Source organism: Camellia sinensis, chromosome 4, assembly GCF_055761805.1.
Source record: "Camellia sinensis isolate YWXY chromosome 4, ASM5576180v1, whole genome shotgun sequence".
NCBI lineage: Eukaryota > Viridiplantae > Streptophyta > Magnoliopsida > Ericales > Theaceae > Camellia > Camellia sinensis.
The window spans coordinates 153,207,716-153,224,595 of NC_138964.1; the positions used below are offsets into that span (position 1 = coordinate 153,207,716).

At 33.1% G+C, this 16,880-nt stretch overlaps 1 protein-coding gene and 1 long non-coding RNA gene across 2 annotated transcripts; one reads left to right on the plus strand and one right to left on the minus strand.

The window, feature by feature from the left end:
* The first annotated feature begins 323 nt into the window (after positions 1–323).
* LOC145823474 (uncharacterized) lies at positions 324–934 on the plus strand. Its single transcript, XR_014365757.1, has 2 exons — positions 324–501; positions 590–934. It is a non-coding gene; the product is annotated as an uncharacterized LOC145823474 (long non-coding RNA).
* A 1,523-nt stretch (positions 935–2,457) lies between these two features.
* LOC145824140 (protein FAR1-RELATED SEQUENCE 5-like) lies at positions 2,458–5,442 on the minus strand. Its single transcript, XM_082923739.1, has 4 exons — positions 5,437–5,442; positions 2,941–5,244; positions 2,713–2,853; positions 2,458–2,617 (listed from the first exon to the last, which is right to left on the minus strand). Exons 1-4 carry the CDS (start codon positions 5,440–5,442, stop codon positions 2,516–2,518), a joined length of 2,553 nt encoding a protein of 850 aa, XP_082779865.1. The 3' UTR covers positions 2,458–2,515.
* Between the last annotated feature and the right edge of the window lie 11,438 nt (positions 5,443–16,880).

The window sequence follows — 16,880 nt, forward strand, 5'->3', positions numbered from 1 at the left end:
TAAATGTAAAGTGATACATTTTGTTATATTATTAAACCAAAAAAAAAAAAAACACATAATTATATGTTTATTAGATCATGTAAGAATCTTAAAAGACAAAAATCTAGTTATAAAAGACAAGAATCTTAAAAAACACATAATTATATGTTTATTAGATCATGAGAAGGGCAGTAGCATTGTTTTCCTGAATTCAGTGCAACTAAACACTTTGAGACCTAATCAATTTGTATGTAGAACTAGAATGCTGAATAACAGATAGAATAGGTTTTTATGAGTCCACTACAATGTTGGTTTCAAAACTAAATTGGTTTCTTGAGGGCTGACTGTTTGTGTTGTATTGTCGATGTAGATTTAGAAATGGCTTCTTCTTCTAATGACAACAGCAACATAAGATTAAAACCGAGAATGTGCAATTGTGGAAGAACAGCTGCCATACATATCGTAAAAACTAATGAGAATGGAAATAAAGGGCGTTTGTTCTTTGTTTGCCCATCAAAATATGTAAGTATTGTATTGGAAATATTAAATATGTAAGTAGTCACAATTTAATTTGTTTTAATAGACTAACTAATTGTTGGTTGCATTGTAGACTGAAAATCCCAATTGCAATTACTTCAAGTTCGTGGCTGAAGATGACGAAGATGTGACTTCCACAATCCGTTCCAACACTAGAGCTTCTGATGGTGTTACAGTAGAAGACTTTAACGAGCTGAGGAGGAGGCTGTATGACGTGGAAAATGAACATGGCGACTATGGTCGAAGGCTTCGAATGGTGGAAAATATTTTGAAGGCGATGGTGTATTTGATTGTATTTGCTTTACTTTTGTACTTTATGATGTAATGTTATTATGGATTTATGGATTTAAAGTTATTATGGATTTATGGATGTAATCTACTTTATGATGTAATGTTAGTATCCGAAAAATTTGACTAATGTTATTATGGATTTATGATGTTTGTACTTTATGATGTTTTTATGAATGGAATTTGGGAAGTTGGGAATGATTTGAGATGGTTTTTATATGGTTTATTGTCCTAGTGGATTTAATGAACTTGGGAATGACTTGGATTTTATGAACTTGGGAATGTTTTCATTTACAGGACAATCTGTGACATGGTTTTTTGTAGGCTGGTTCTGCATGTATGTTGGTTGTGAAATCTGCTACTGTTTATTTTGCATAGGCACATTTCACATGTTCTGTTGCATATGAACCAAATTATAATTGTTCACTTTTAGTAATTTATCAACAGTTCTTCAGTGTTAATACCTTTGAGTGATCTAATTGTGAAGTAGCAGAAAATATTATATTAAGAAACAAATCAAAAGTGTTACCTTATGGATAAAATTATATTAAGAAACAAATCAAAAGTGTTACCTTATGGATAACAACAACGAAAGGAGCAAAGCAAAAAAAAAAAATACATATATAAAATTACTTAGTAATGCCATTTAAAGTTCAAATAAAAAATACTGTTGTTTGATGCCTCAAACAATCATCTACAATTCTCAAGCATGCATACCCATACCAAGAAATATGAAGACAAATTTAACACATCACAATAACCAATTTTTCAGCTGCAAGTCAGAACAAAAGGAGATTAATAACAAGAAGGCTAGGGATTACAAGGGCTACAGCATAAATAAGGACTAAAATAACGTGTTACCTTATGGATCAGCAAGTCTTGTGGTGTTGTCTGTTGCTGCACAAATACGTTTTTCTATTCTCTCTGAAAAAGTGACTGTGGCTGTTACAAAGACTAAAAGCAATGTCACACAGTGACATGTAATTGTAACAGTTACCTCTAAGAGACTATTAACATCATATTCATGAAGAAAGATAAAATCATCCAATTTCATCTCCCAACGAGCAATGGCCAGAATAGCTTCGTTCATAGTCTATAAAGTAACAATAAAAGTTGCACCATCAACTTGTTTGCAATATCAATTTCAGTTATCAAGCTAGACAAACCAATAAACTCAAAATCAAACTTAAATATGAATGTCAACTATGTAATTATAATTTGATAGGTCCATGGCCACAATCCACTAACTTATATTGAACAGAACCAGCATACATTGTTCAAAACAGAATCAGAATCCAGCACCAGCAGAGTATACCAGCAGACCTGGTGAATTCTCCTACTGGTCATAACCATTTCAGAATCTGCATAACAGTGTTCAAGGGTCCTAAATGAACATCAACCAACACCAACCAAGTTAAATTAACATGTTCAATACAGCATGTTCAATACCAGTTTCCTGAATCTGAACATGAACATCAAGCAACCAACACATAAATTTAAAAAACAAATGCTGAATAACAGAATCAGTACAACTTTAACAATAACCAACATCAACCAACATCAACCAAGGTAAATGAACATTAACAATAACCATTTCACTTGGGTTTAACATATAAATTAAAATCAACTGTAAATGAACATCAACCGGTACAACTTTAACATCTAAATTAATTCATTGGTCCTTAAAAATTGACACATTAGTCCTTTAACATCACTTTCCAGCAACAGTTTGCTTGACAGTTTCAGAGGCCATGACTTCACGTTGCAGCCCAATTTCAGCATCAGTTTGGTTCCGTTCATGGTTGTCCATAGCCTACAAAAAAAAAGACAGAATTTTTAAGCAACTATAAATACATGATATCACAGAATTTTCAGCAACTATAAACTAAAAATACATCAACGACGAACCTGACTACACATTGGAGTAGTTGATTCTTGAGAATATCGAAACCCAATGTCATATCCACATGAACCTTGTAGTAGTGACTGGAATGTTGGTTGAGTTGGCAAATAATTTGGCACTACATACATCTCCCGCAAATTGTTCGCCTACAAGAATGTCATATATGCTTTCAGTTATGGTTTTAGTCACATATTATATCCACACAAAAAATACAATGTTAAAGTAAAACTTACATGATATGTGGAATACATCAATGGCGGAGGAATGTAATTACCACCCATGGGCAAAGATCGAGGAAGAGGATGATGGGGAGGAAGAGGTTGAAGCGGAGGAACATGTTCACGAACATATATATCTCCTCCAATAGATAATGGAGAAGGTGCAACCGTTGAACTTGCAATAGATTGTGACGAAGCCAAGCTATTAGCACGGGATTTTTTTTTGGAGTTCGCTACCAACGCCGCTTCGAATCCACCTTTGACCCTCCTTTTGCCCTTACTAGTTGCCACCTTTTTCTTCAATCCTTTTGGTTGCACAACATGATTCACATCTTCGCATTCCACTTCAAAGCTTTGGGTATCATCATCATTACGTGCTTCATTTCCAACACCAAAATGAGCACTTAACTTGCCTTCAACATCTGCACCTAATGTAGCAAGCTGTGCAATACAAAAATCATATGTTTCTTCAGTTTCAGCAGCTCTACTTGCTACTGCTCTAAATGCAGTCATCAATGTCTTATACCGCGAAGCTTGTTGGAATTTCACATCTACTTGAATGTCATTTTCGTTAATGTGCTGCACAGTTTCGGCTCTTGCTTGTTTGGTCCACCTCTTCAGAATGTATTGTGGAGGAACCTCTTTCATCTTCAATACGTCTCTAATGACCTTCAACGAGTGAGAACACAAGATTCCTTCCCTTTCAAACTTTGTACAATTACAACCCAAAGAGCCATCCCTCTCCAACTTCACTTTCCTTGCATGTTTGTTACCAACATCAACAACTGTGTAAATGGTACTAGCTTCGCCATATTCAATTGCTTCTATGTCTGATTCAATGGATTGAAAGTACTCATTTTGAAATTCCTCAAAGATCTTTTTTGTGTAGACGTTACCCATTTGAATTAACATTTTTATTGTTGCTTTCACCTTTGGTAACCTTTGGCACAAAGCATAGCCCGCTTCTAACTCCTTGTATCGCTTCTCATAAAGTACCCTTTCGAAATGCATGAAGAATTCATTTAAGTTGAAATCCGAACGAAGGTAATCTTTCAAAAAAGCATTAAAAGATTCACTAAGTTGTGTGGTACTCATTCCCGCAGCCCATGTTGATCTAACATAAGGCCATCCCCATTTTTCTTTCACCGCAAAAGTCAATTTCAACCAATGGTTTTCATGCGCATCATATTTATCAAGCATTTCCGCCCACTCTAATTTCCATTGATTTGCATCTTCAATGTGAAAGAAGAATTTATTTAGTACACCCTTGACCCCCTTATCTTGGAACAAACAGTTAACATGTTTTAATGCATTTTGCATCAAATGCCAAGTACACAATCGGTGACTTGTGTCAGGCATAACGATGGGTATGGCTTTAGCCATTGCAGCATCTTGATCGGTGAACAAAGTTTTCGGTGCCTTCCTTGACATAGCCTGTAGAAAGTTTTCAAACAACCATACAAATGATTCGGCGGTCTCATCATACAACAATGCTGCACCAAATATAACTGTTTCCCTGTGATGGTTGAATCCCACAAAAGATGCAAAGGGTCTATGTTCTTTGTTTAACTTGTAAGTCGTATCAAATGTGACAACATCACCAAATTGGGCATAATCCATGATCATTTGTGCATCGGCCCAAAACATATTGGTTATTTGCTCCTCATTATCTAATTGAACAGCATAGAAGAATGAAGGATTTTGCAAAGATTTTTCTTTAAAGTATTGCAACACATTGCCTACTTCCCCATATGCTAAACTTTGTTGTCTTTTGGTTCTCAAATAATTTTTAGAATCTAACTTCGTAAAACCAAGACATTGCCTTCCACCAGCTTCCCTACCCATGAGTTCAAAAGACTGGCCTAAACGAAGACCAGATTGTGCCGCTAAATCTAATTGAATTGCTTGGGTAGTGGAGATCTTTCTTTGTGATGGCAACATGTGGGCACACTCAGGTGATACAAGATCGTGGTTGTGTTTTTCTTTGAAATCAGTCACAACATATTTTCCATTACCCTCATGTAATTTAATATAAAGTCGAGCCTCACACCCAGTCCTAGTTTCAGCTCTAGAGTTTTTTGACAATGGGTCTCGCTTGTCAACCTTTCGAAATCCCTCCTTGTTGCAAACCAAAAGTCTATGAATAAGTTGATTAGTGAACTTGTCCTTCTTACAATAATCTCTTCTTATGCTAAAACCCATTCTTCCTCCATATGTATTATAAAATTCATACGCACATTGTTCAGAATCAAATATCATTCCCAATTTTGGCTTCCAATCACAGTCATTCTCAGGTTCCATATCGATATCAAAATGCAACTGAAAACCCATATAAATAAAATCTTAAGTTAATGATAGTTGAGCTTCTTAATAAGATTTTTGGGTTGCAGTTAATAACACAAGCATTTTAGTTATTCATAACTAGCAGTCTAATGGGTCAAAAATTATTCATGAGATTCAATATAACATATCTACACACCAGTTAATAATTGTGGCATTACCAGTAGTTACCGCCATAGTAGGGGTGGTAACAGTCAGCCATGTTGGACACAAGCACCCAATGGGGGTGATCAATTGTGAATACAAAGCAATGGTAGACATTATTATTGATACAGCAGCAATTAAAGCCCAAAGATAGATATATTTAATGCCATTGCACATTCAATCCCTTAAGCATGTAGTGTTGTGAGTTTGAAACTAAATACCATAGGCCAATCATGCCCAAAATCAATTACACCATATCTGTAGACCCAAGTATAGTTCCATAAGTTTCCTATTCGTTGATGAGTCATCTTAAGCTTGTCTTTTATGTTTACTTTATATTAGAATGCCAGCTTTGGTTCTTCAACCTAGTCACTTGCAGTATCTAAATTCTAAAATCTCTTGAAAATCCAAGATAAATGAAGTCTATAGTTTCCAAATAAAATAAAATAAAATAACAAAAAGGTCAATATTTTCCCTCTAGTTCTAAAAGCGTCCAGCAACTTAGTGCATGATTACTGGTAACAAGGTCTATGATATGTCAAAGTCAATAAAAATATCCACAAACCCAACCTCAAAAGAGTTTTCATAAAATCTTGTTTTCCAGAGATGACCGAGGTAAAGACATTAGATTAATGGGATGGAAATATGAGTGTCATATATCTTTCAGGCTAAAGGTCGGTATGTGATATGGAATCACGAAAAAGGCCAAGTAAAAAAAAATGGGGTTAGCCAAATCATCAGTTGCATGTTAAATTAGTGCCCTCCAGGAATCTGTTAAGTTCATACATTTTCCCCAACAGAAAGATTTCAGACATTCTGACACTGAATAATGTTCCATCATTTTAGTTCACCATATTAAGTTTGGTTTGTGCAGCAGTGGATAATTCCTATTGGAAATTTAACACTATTATCAAAAAACTCAACTCTGCCAGAAGTATCACGTTAAACAATTTATTAAAGGACTCAATTTCACGCTAAATTAAATTATAATCAACTGGACAACAATCCATTACAGTACAAAACTATAAATACAAATGGATAACAATAAAATTCATCAACTGACAGCCAAATTTCAACACAATGGACACCAATTTCATCCAAGGCCCAACTCATTCTTATTACTGCAGGATAGTATATCAATATTGGGATTTTCACAGCAAACACAGACAGAGAGAGAGAGCATAAGAAGAAGAACTCACTGAGGAGTGGGTCGCCGTCGGGGGTCGCCGTCGGGGGTCGCCGTTGGCCGTGGGTTCGCCGGTGAGGGTAGGGGTGAGTGAGGAGAAGGGGGCTGCGTGGAAATGGAGAAGGTCTGTGCTGGAATGGAATGGTGGGAACAGAGCTGTGTGCATATACCGTTTGGGCGGGAAGTCGAAAACATTACATTTTCAATTTTTTTTTTTTTATTAGAGCCGTTGGATCTGTTTCCACAGATCGTGGCCGTTGCCCGCATGAACTCAAGGACCCTCCTCAAGGAGAGGATCCGGACTCTAAGTAAGTGGTCTTGTAATTTCATGATGATGTGATATTCAAATTCAATTGTATGGGATTGGGAGTGAAATAATATTGTTTTGTTCCTTGTTTTATAAAAATAACAAAGTTTCCTGCTATACAATGAGAATTTTTATGTTATTTTATATATTTAATCTAACTTAACTAATATCATTATACTGTTACGCAAACAAATATAATATATCTTATATCTCTAACTTAATACTATCACACTATTAATTTTCTTATTTCAATTTTACCGTACAAATAATCTTATCTAATCTAATTTGTCAAATAAATAACGCCTACAAGTTTTAAATTCTGATGAAACTCTATCATTATAGGAATTATTATATCCACACCTTTTTATTTTTTAAATTTTACACTCCAAATTTTACCATGTTATGAATTTGTGTGCAATAAAAATGTATTGTGTATAAATTTTTATATTAAAGGTGTGTTGGGAGAACATATTAAACTAGTCAAAAATTTAAAAATAATTATAAACAAATAAACTATTCTCCATATTTTCTTTTTACAACAAATTAAAAAATTAACTAGGAAAACTAATTCCCAAAATGTAATTCTCTCATTATTATTTTCAAGAATAAATTACAAATACACCTCTTAAGGTTTGCTTAAAAAACGAATTGCCCCCTGTGATTTGAAAAATTACAGATACTTCTCTGTCAAAATTTTTTATTTAACAGAACTAATTAAAAAAGTGAAATTTTGAACTGTTCACCTATATAATAATAAAATCATCTGAATTATTAATTGAAATAAAATTTTAACATTATTAAAAACTACTAATTAACTTGATAATTTATTAATAAAATGACCTATTTGTTATGAAATTAGAAACCTTAGGGGACATAATATAATTTTTAAAATCACAAAAAATAATTTATAATTTAAATAAATCTCTAGGGTATGTTTATAATTTACCCTATTTGCAATACAAGCATTATATGTGTTAAGATTTGGTTGCCAATCGATTGGTGTGGAGGCTTTTCATTGGCAATTGATGGGTCCATTTATACCATTTTCCAACGCTTACCCATAATCACTTTTGATATGGATAATATTAGAGGATGCATATAATATGCAATTTATACCATTTGTGGTATAACTTGTTACAAGTGTCATAATTAAATTTTCATTTAGTCATAATTAAAAAAATAAAAATTTGAGTTATAACCAAAGACATGATATATAACTAAAAGGTATGTATTTACATACTTATGAATTGCTCTAATTGGAAAGTCTTTGGGTGTGTAACGTAAATACTATATATACTTACGTAAATTTTTATAAATATACGTAAGTTACTTCATAAAATTGTATAAATTTTCACAAATATATGTAAGATATGATTTCTTAAATATTTATGATTAACTTACATATATTTGTAAAAATTTACTCGATTTTGTGAGATAACTTACGCTAATGTATACAGTATGCATTTACATACTTAAGAATTGCCCTAATTGAAGACCTTTTAAATTATAATTAAAATAATATCATAACTAATATCATAATAAGTTATAACTAATAGAGTGGTGGTACAGAGCCCGAATGGGCAACGGCTCGAATGGCTCAAAAAAAATTTTCCTATATTTTTTTTTTTTTTTTTTCTTTTCAGCCGGAGAAAGGAGGAAGACGAAGGAGGGGGAGGGGGAGGGGGAGGGGGAGGAAGGAATGGAGGGGGCCTAAAAAATGGAGGAGGAGGCGGCGGAGGCGGAGGCGACGAGCGGGGCAGAGCCGACGAGGGGCGGAGGCGACGATCGGGGCAGAGCCGGCGACGATCAGAGCAGAGCAGCGAGGCGGCGAAGGCGGAGGCGCGGTGATCGGCTATCGGCGACGACGACGGCGACGGCCTCTCCCTCTCCCTCTCCCTCTCCCTCTCTTTCTCTCCTCCCTCTCTCTCGCCTCTGCTTCTCAGGTTCAAAACGAAGAAGAAGAAGAAGAAAAGAAAGAAGAGGAAGGAAGAAGAAGAAAAAAAAAAAAAAATCAAAACCCAAAACGACGTCGTTTTGGGTTTTGAGCCAAATTTGAGCCACTAATTTCGGGCCCTCAAACATTATTCTAACTAATACTACAAGCGTCATAATCAAATCATAACTAACACTGCAATAAGTTACCAAAGACTACAAAATCGTACTAATGTACATATAATACACACATTTTAAGTGTGTACCATAGAATTCTCCTTAATGTCTAAGAATTATTTCCCTTTCAATACTAGGCAATGATCTTGCTTGAATTATTTTTTCCTAAATTATTTAGTATTAATCATGCTTGCCTATTTTTTCTCTCTCCAGCATTTGTGTACTTATGATGTGGAAGTAGTTGAAAAATGGGATATCTACACATCAATGGTGAAAAGAAAAATATTTATAAAAAGAGATAAATATTATAAATATTAATAATTAGGGTAATTTTTAAGTATGTAAGTGCATATCATATGTATTTATGTAAGTTTTCATAAATATATGTAAGTTACCTCACAAAATTGCGTAAGTTTTTACAAATATATGTAAGTTAGCCCATAAAATTTTTAAAAAAGCACAATTTACATATATTTGTGAAAATTTAAGTAATTTTGTGGGATAACTTATAATTTTTTTTTACTACGTAAACATTTTTTTCATGTCCCATTGAGATATAATTCCCCTTGGAAAAATTGATTACTTATTTGTGAAATTATCTACCATTTCCCTTTAAAAGAAGCACTAATTCACTGAAGTTTAGCAACTTATTCCATATTATATAAACAAACAATTATTATTAGGGAACTCTGCTGGGGTTGCTTAACAACCTCGCCGGTCCCAAACCCAGGTAAAGAAGGAGGGTTGTATGTTAGGTAGTTGATAGCCAACATGTAAAAAAAGTCACTCGAATCTCTTATGAAATGAATCTTACTTTGAATCGATTAAATGCTAGGTCGTTCCTCTTAAGTGACACGTTGCACCTGTCTTCAGGTGTTTTGAAAAGTAAGCAAGGGGCGTCGCATCGACGCTTGGGTGTAGTGAAAAATGGACAAAGGTTTTCATATTTTTCTGGACGAGCTTGAATAAAGAAACTAGTCCAAGATTATAGGTTTAGGGTAACCAGATGAAAAATAGGAACTTTAACTAGTAAGACTATGGAATTGGTAGATGTCACAATTAGGAGGAGAGTTAGTATAGCATGCGTTCCAGAAACTAAGTATGGGTGAGAAAGCTCGGGAAATAAAGGATACCGATTTTAAACTATATTATAGTGGTAAGGATAGACATAGGAATGGGGTAGGAATCATAGTTGCCAAGAGTCTTGTAGAAAATCTAGTTGCAGTTATTAGGAAAGGTGATAGGATTATGTTAATTAAACTAGTTATTGTAGAGAATATAGTGAACGCTATTAGTGCATAAGCCCCCCAAGTAAGATTAGATTATCAGACTGAGAGAGTTTTTTTGAGACCAAATGGATGAGGTATTATAAGAGATACTCGTAGAAGAGAGCCTAATTATAGGTGGTGATTTCAATGGCCATGTAAGAATAGATAAAGTAAGTTATGAGAGGGTACATGGTGGATATGGTTTTAGTGATAGAAATAAGGATAGAGAGAGTATTTTAGATTTTCCGTTAGCTTCTAACTTAGTGGTGAACAATACAATGCATAAGAAGAGAGAGGAACATTTTATAACTTTTAATAGTGGGTCAATTAGGAGCCAAATATATTACTTTCTAGTAAGAAAAACATACCGTCTAAAATGAAGCAACTGTAAGGTAATTCCTGGAGAGAGCCTGACGTCTCAACATAGGATTTTGGTATTAGATTTATGCGTTAAAGGGCAATACCAAATTAAGGAAGATAGTGGGCATCTCAAGACTAGATGGGGGAACCTAAAAGGAGATAAACTAAATATATTTAAGAATAGAATAGATAAAGAAGGTATTTGGGACTTGGAAGAGGATGCTAACACTATGTGGAACTCAATGACCAATTGTATGAGGAGAATTTAAAGGGAAGTTCTTGGAGAGTCGAAATGAAAGGGACCCAACTTTAGAGAAACTTGGTGGTGGAGGAAAAGAGGTCCAAGCGGTAGTAAAGATAAAGAAAGATAGTTTTAAAAGGTGGCAAAATGATAGAACTGAAACAAAACCTTAAGAGCTACAAATTGGCTAATAAAGAGGTCAAAAAAGTAGAGAGAGAAACTAAGTTGAAAGCCTATGATGACCTATACACTAGACTAGATAGTAAGGAGGGAGAGAAGATGATATACAAAATTGCTAAAACAAGAGAGAGGAAAATAAGAGATTTTAATTAGGTTAAGTGCATCAAGAACAAAGACTCTAAGGTGTTGGTGAATGATGAAGAGATTAAGAAGATGTGGAATAACTATTTTGTTAAATGAGGAATATTGAGGTAGGTCAAAAGGGGAGGAAGTAAACAGTAATAAGGAAAACCAGGACTATAGATTCTATCGTAGGATTAGGAACTTTGAAGTAAAGATTGCACTTAAAAGATTAATCAGAATAAGGCTTTAGGACCAGATGATATCCATGTTGAAGCTTGGAAATGTCACAACTACAAAATGAGTTAATACTAAATTGGAGATTTGGAGAAAAACACTTAAATTTAAAGGATTTAGGATAAGCAGAACTAAGATAGAGTATATGGAGTGTAATCTTAGTAACAATCACAACGAAAGTAGAGGAGAAGTGAAGATTGAGAATCAAGAATTACCTAAGAGTGAACATTTTCGTTATTTAGGATCGATTATCACAACAACTGGGGAGATTGGAGTGGGTGTGGTCCATAAAATTAAGGCTGAGTGGCTTAAATAGAGGAGCACATTTGGAGTACTGTACGATAAACGAGTATCCACTAAACTAAAAAGGAAGTTCTACAAAACGGATATTAGACCAACAATGTTGTATGGGACGGAATGTTGGGCAACTAAGAAACAACATGTAGATGAGATGGGTCACTGAAATGAGGATGCTAAGGTGGATATATGGCAATATTAGATAAGATAGAGTTAGGGATGAGTATATTTGAGAATGAGTAGGAGTAATACCAATAGAAGATAAGTTAAGAGAGAATAAATTGAGATGATTTGGTCATATACAATAAAGACCAACAAAGGCAGTAGTGAAGAGATGCGATACAGTAACGATAAATGATAGTGTTAGGAGAAGGGGTAGACTTAGATTGACGTGGACTAATGTAGTAAATAGAGATATAAATCTCTTTAATTTGACTAAGGAAATGACCTTGGATAGAGTCAAGTGGAGAATAAAGATTTATGCAGCCGACCCCATTTGATGGACTTAAGACTTTGTTTGGTTTGGTAAACAATTATTATTAAGGGCATTTATTTATAAATCTCTCTTCACCTACTTATGTTCTACTTACTTCAAATTATTTTCTTATATTCCAATGAATCCTATGTGTGACATAGTTACCAAAATACCCTGTAACAACCCCGACCTATGGTTAACTGCTAAACCACGATTAAAGATGCCTAATAAGTAATTAAGATGAAATTCTGAATTAATTGCATGTGTGTTGCATTATTTGAGTTTCTATCTGTCGTAGGAAGATCTGTTAGTGTTTCTGTTTTGTTCTGCGAATTGAAGGCCTTATCGGTATCCGATCACAAAATTGACTTGGTATATGCGTTATTTGGAATTTGTAGGAAATTATAGTAGGTTTAATTTAAATTCGATTCAAAACAAATTAATTAGAATAAAATAGATGGACTTAGCTAAGCCTAACCAAGTTTGATTAAGCTTAATTAATTTAAGCCTATATAAGGCTCAAGTGAACCCTTGGTTACACTTTACACTCTCATATCTTCATCCTTGATGACATAAATGTGAGGAGAGAGAGAGAGAGAGAGAGAGAGAAGAGGAGAGAATTGAGATCAAACAAGGAAGTTGCTTGAATTTGGAAGGAACTAGCTTGGAATCTTAGTGAATTCATCACCTAGCGCTTATTTGAGAAGTTGAGGTAACGATTCAACATTTAGACAACATAATTATGATATCTAAGACATGAATTCTAGAGGATTAAGTTGAATTATGCAAGAATTGAGCTAATAATGTAGAGAAGATGAACATTTCATACATGCATGTGCATTTCATGGAGTTTTGATGTTGTTTTTGAAGAATTCTCTCATGCATGTATCAAGTCTAGTTTGATTTTGAGAATTCATCACATTTCCTACCAATTGGCCTTAATTGATCATGTTTGGAAAGGTTGAGTTCATATTAATGCATACATGTTATGTTCTTTAAACTCTAAGTTGATTTGGTTCAATTGGCTTACCTTGGGCTTTGATTTTTCGAAATGGCTTTGAATTCATGTTGTTTTACAAGTTTACAAGAGATTTCTTAAGTTTTGGGCCCAAAGGATGTGTTTTGAGGATTTGAATTCAAGTTTTGCATTATGAAGAGCCATCTAGAAATTTTAGAATTCTGCATCTCCGCTCAAGCGACAAATGCTGCGCTCGAGTGACCACTCTTTGTTTTGCACTTCTGTTCGAGCAACCAAAAGTTAGCTCAAGCGTAAAATGTATGCTCCCAGAAGTTTACAAGTTTTGTAGACTGCTCGAGTGACCAGAGTTGCGCTTGAATGAAGACCTTAGTCACACGCTTGAGCGACCATCAAGCAGTCGTCGAGTGGAAAATTCACACAACCAGTACTTTTGTAGAGTTTACAGACTGCTCGAGCGACCACCCTTATTTTTTAGCCTCCGCTCGAGCGAAGGAAGCTACGCTCGAGCGAGTACCCCGTTTTCAACAAATTTGACTATGTGTTTAGAAGCACATTTTAACATCCTCATTGCATCCTAGGCATTCCTAAGCCCTAGTTAAGACATAATAATGAAGATAAGACTTAGAAACACACTAAGAACAAAATGAAATAAGTTAAATACTATCCAAGCATGCGTTTCAATATGTGTATCTGTTATGTTTGTGTAGGTCACGTGCTGTGAGCTGTCAATTCATTGGTTTGCTATCGAAGCTATTTGTGAAACTATCTATGAGTAATGACTTAGTAAAGCTATGTTCAATATGAAATACTTTCTAAACATTATGATATGATATGAACTATTTCTGAATGATACAAAAGGCTATTTTGTGATTACATGAATGATGATCTAATTTTTTGAAACATCTTTGTGGTATCCTTAGCAGAGGCCCTCGCCCAAGGGAAATAATACTATGGCTTACGGTCAAGAGGCCCTCATCTGGGAGAAATAATACCGTGGCCCAAGCCCTTGCCAGGGGGAAACAATACCGTGGCTCACGTATGAGATATGTAACCCGGTACTAGAGGTTCTTTTATGGAACTTGATATGATTAACCAACATGATATGTTAATGCTAATGGATGTACCACACATGATTTGAATATGAATATGAATATGACTTTATTTTTTATACGAATACGAACATGACTATGTTTATGATTTGATAAGAGATTTGAAATCTGATTTCTGAATTTGTTATGGACATCATTCATTAAAATCTTTACTCTGTTATTATTCACTGGGCTCCAGCTCACTGTATTATTTATGTATATAGGTGACCAGGCGCGTGACCAGGCTTAGTGATATTTGCCTAGAGGTCAGTTTTGTCGGCCAACTGTTGTGCCTCCCGAGGAGGTTCCAAAAAGAGTTTAGTAGTCGAGTTTTGTGAACCAACTTATAAGAGTTAGACTTTTGTTGTTTCGTAACAGTTCTTTTGTCCTATTTTACGTATTATAACAATGTGGAATGGTTATGTATCTGAAGTCATATATGGGTTCATGTATATGTGGAATGGTTATGTATCTAAAGACATATATGGTTATGTTTGCATAGCTCTATGGACTATGTATGTTTTATATTTGCTTCTACAGCCCCTTATATTATGATATTTAGGTCAGAGGCCTTTAGTAATCCCAAGATTACTGGCTGGTTATAACACTAAACTTATAGAGGCAGGTTTGGATTGTGACATACCCTTAATAATAATATTCGCATAGACAGTGTGGATGTTTATGATGTGAACATTCATATTCTCAATGTGAATGTTCACACCGTTAGCATAAACATTCCCACGTCAATATGAATATTCACATTGTAAAATATGAATGTTTACATCACTGAGTTGCTAACCATTCAAAAATATTTATAAGAGTAAAATTATCTATAAAATATCTTAAATATGAAAATTAAGATTTGGTAGATCGAATGTCCAAATAATAAGACTTATTGGAATATAAAAATATGTTATGAACTAATTAGGATATAAATACTTGAAAATAACTTCCTAATAAATCTCCCTTATTATTATTATCATTATTTGCCAAATAAATAATTATAGGTCTTACTTTTGGAATTTATTACCTATTAAGTCTTATTGATAAATTTATCACTATAAATTTATTCATAAAAATAAGAGAGATTAATAAAACTTAATGAGTAATAAATTCTAAAAGTAAGATCTATTGACAAATTACCTTTGGAAATATTGTCCAACCCGATTATGACCTCTTTTGGGTAGAGAGTTAAAAGCCACTTTTTAACTTTAAATTATTTTGAGTCAGATTGCATCTTTATTTTTTTATACATTTTTTCAAAAAAAGTAAAAAAGCTAGCTTTTAATCAATTTTCTAAAACAATCCCATGTGGTGGACGTTGGGCCAAGTCTGTAAATAGCAATAGTTACGTGGTGATTTTGGATAACCATATTCAATGTGTTTGATTTCAGTTTTCTAAATTCAATTTTCTAGAAATTAAGTTTTTTGTTTTTTGTTTTTCGTTTTTTTTTTTTGTTTTTAGTGAATATTTTTAAAATTTTAAATAATTTTTTTACTTTTTTAAATGCACCTTACTTAGATATATCTAAATAGTAAAATATTTGTGAAAAAATATTTTTAAAAATTAATAAATAAAAAAAATATGAAAAATATACTGAGTTTTGGTTTTTTTTTTTTTTTTGTATTTTTGGTATTTAGTGAAATTTTTAAAGATTTTTTTCACAAATATTATACTTTTTAAGTGTATTTATGATAGGTATGTCTAAATATTAAAAAAATTGCTTAAAAAATTAAAAAAATTTAGTGAAAAATGTATGAAAAATGAAAAAGTAAAATTTTTTGAAAAATAAATTTTCAAAACTGAAACCAAATAGAGTGATTTTTTTTGATTTTCAATAATTCATCACGATTAATTATAAAATAATAATAATAATAATAGCATTTTTCCACTTTTATTAAGAAATGGTCCAGGTTGACAAACTTTGGGTCAGACTTTTTTATCTTAGAATCGCTTAAAATACGAATTATTTTTTATAATTTAAAAAATTTAAAATATTCTATTGTTATATTTTTAATTTATCATAACTAATATAAAAAATTAATTTTCTAACTATTTTTATATATAATAGTAAATTTATTTGAATTATTAATTGAAATATATTTATGACATCATTAAAAATAATAAATTAACTTAATAATTTATTAATAAAAATGATCTTTTGTCATGTGATTATAAATTTGAAGGAGCGAAATGTAATTTCTAAATTCACATGAGCAATTTATATTTTAAGTAAATCTCAAGAGACGTATTTATAATTTCTCATTTTTATTATATAGTTATAAATAATTTAAAACAAAATTGAGATGGTGATTTCAAATAAAAATACTTTCCCCAAAGTAGTAAATTGCATCGGCCCACTTTCTCACCCAATCTTATTTAGATTATTTTCTGTTCAAAGATTTGGAAAAAAAATTTGAAAAAAAAAAAAGAGAAAATGTCTGAAATTAAGTGAAATATAAATATATTTTATACATATTTTACTTATATTTTCTCTTTCTCTTGTTAAATCTCTTCATAAATCTCCTAACCAAATATACTCAGAGGGTGTGTTTGTTTGAGCGGACTGGATAAGAGGGGATTGTAATCCATCGGACTGTACGTCTTGGGATATCTAGGATAC

Coding starts and splice junctions, on each gene's coding strand:
- LOC145824140 (XM_082923739.1), bottom strand. Junction 2,854..2,940: donor TGATGTATTCCACATATCAT/GTAAGTTTTACT, acceptor ACATTCTTGTAG/GCGAACAATTTGCGGGAGAT. Junction 2,618..2,712: donor CTACTCCAATGTGTAGTCAG/GTTCGTCGTTGA, acceptor TTTTTTTTGTAG/GCTATGGACAACCATGAACG.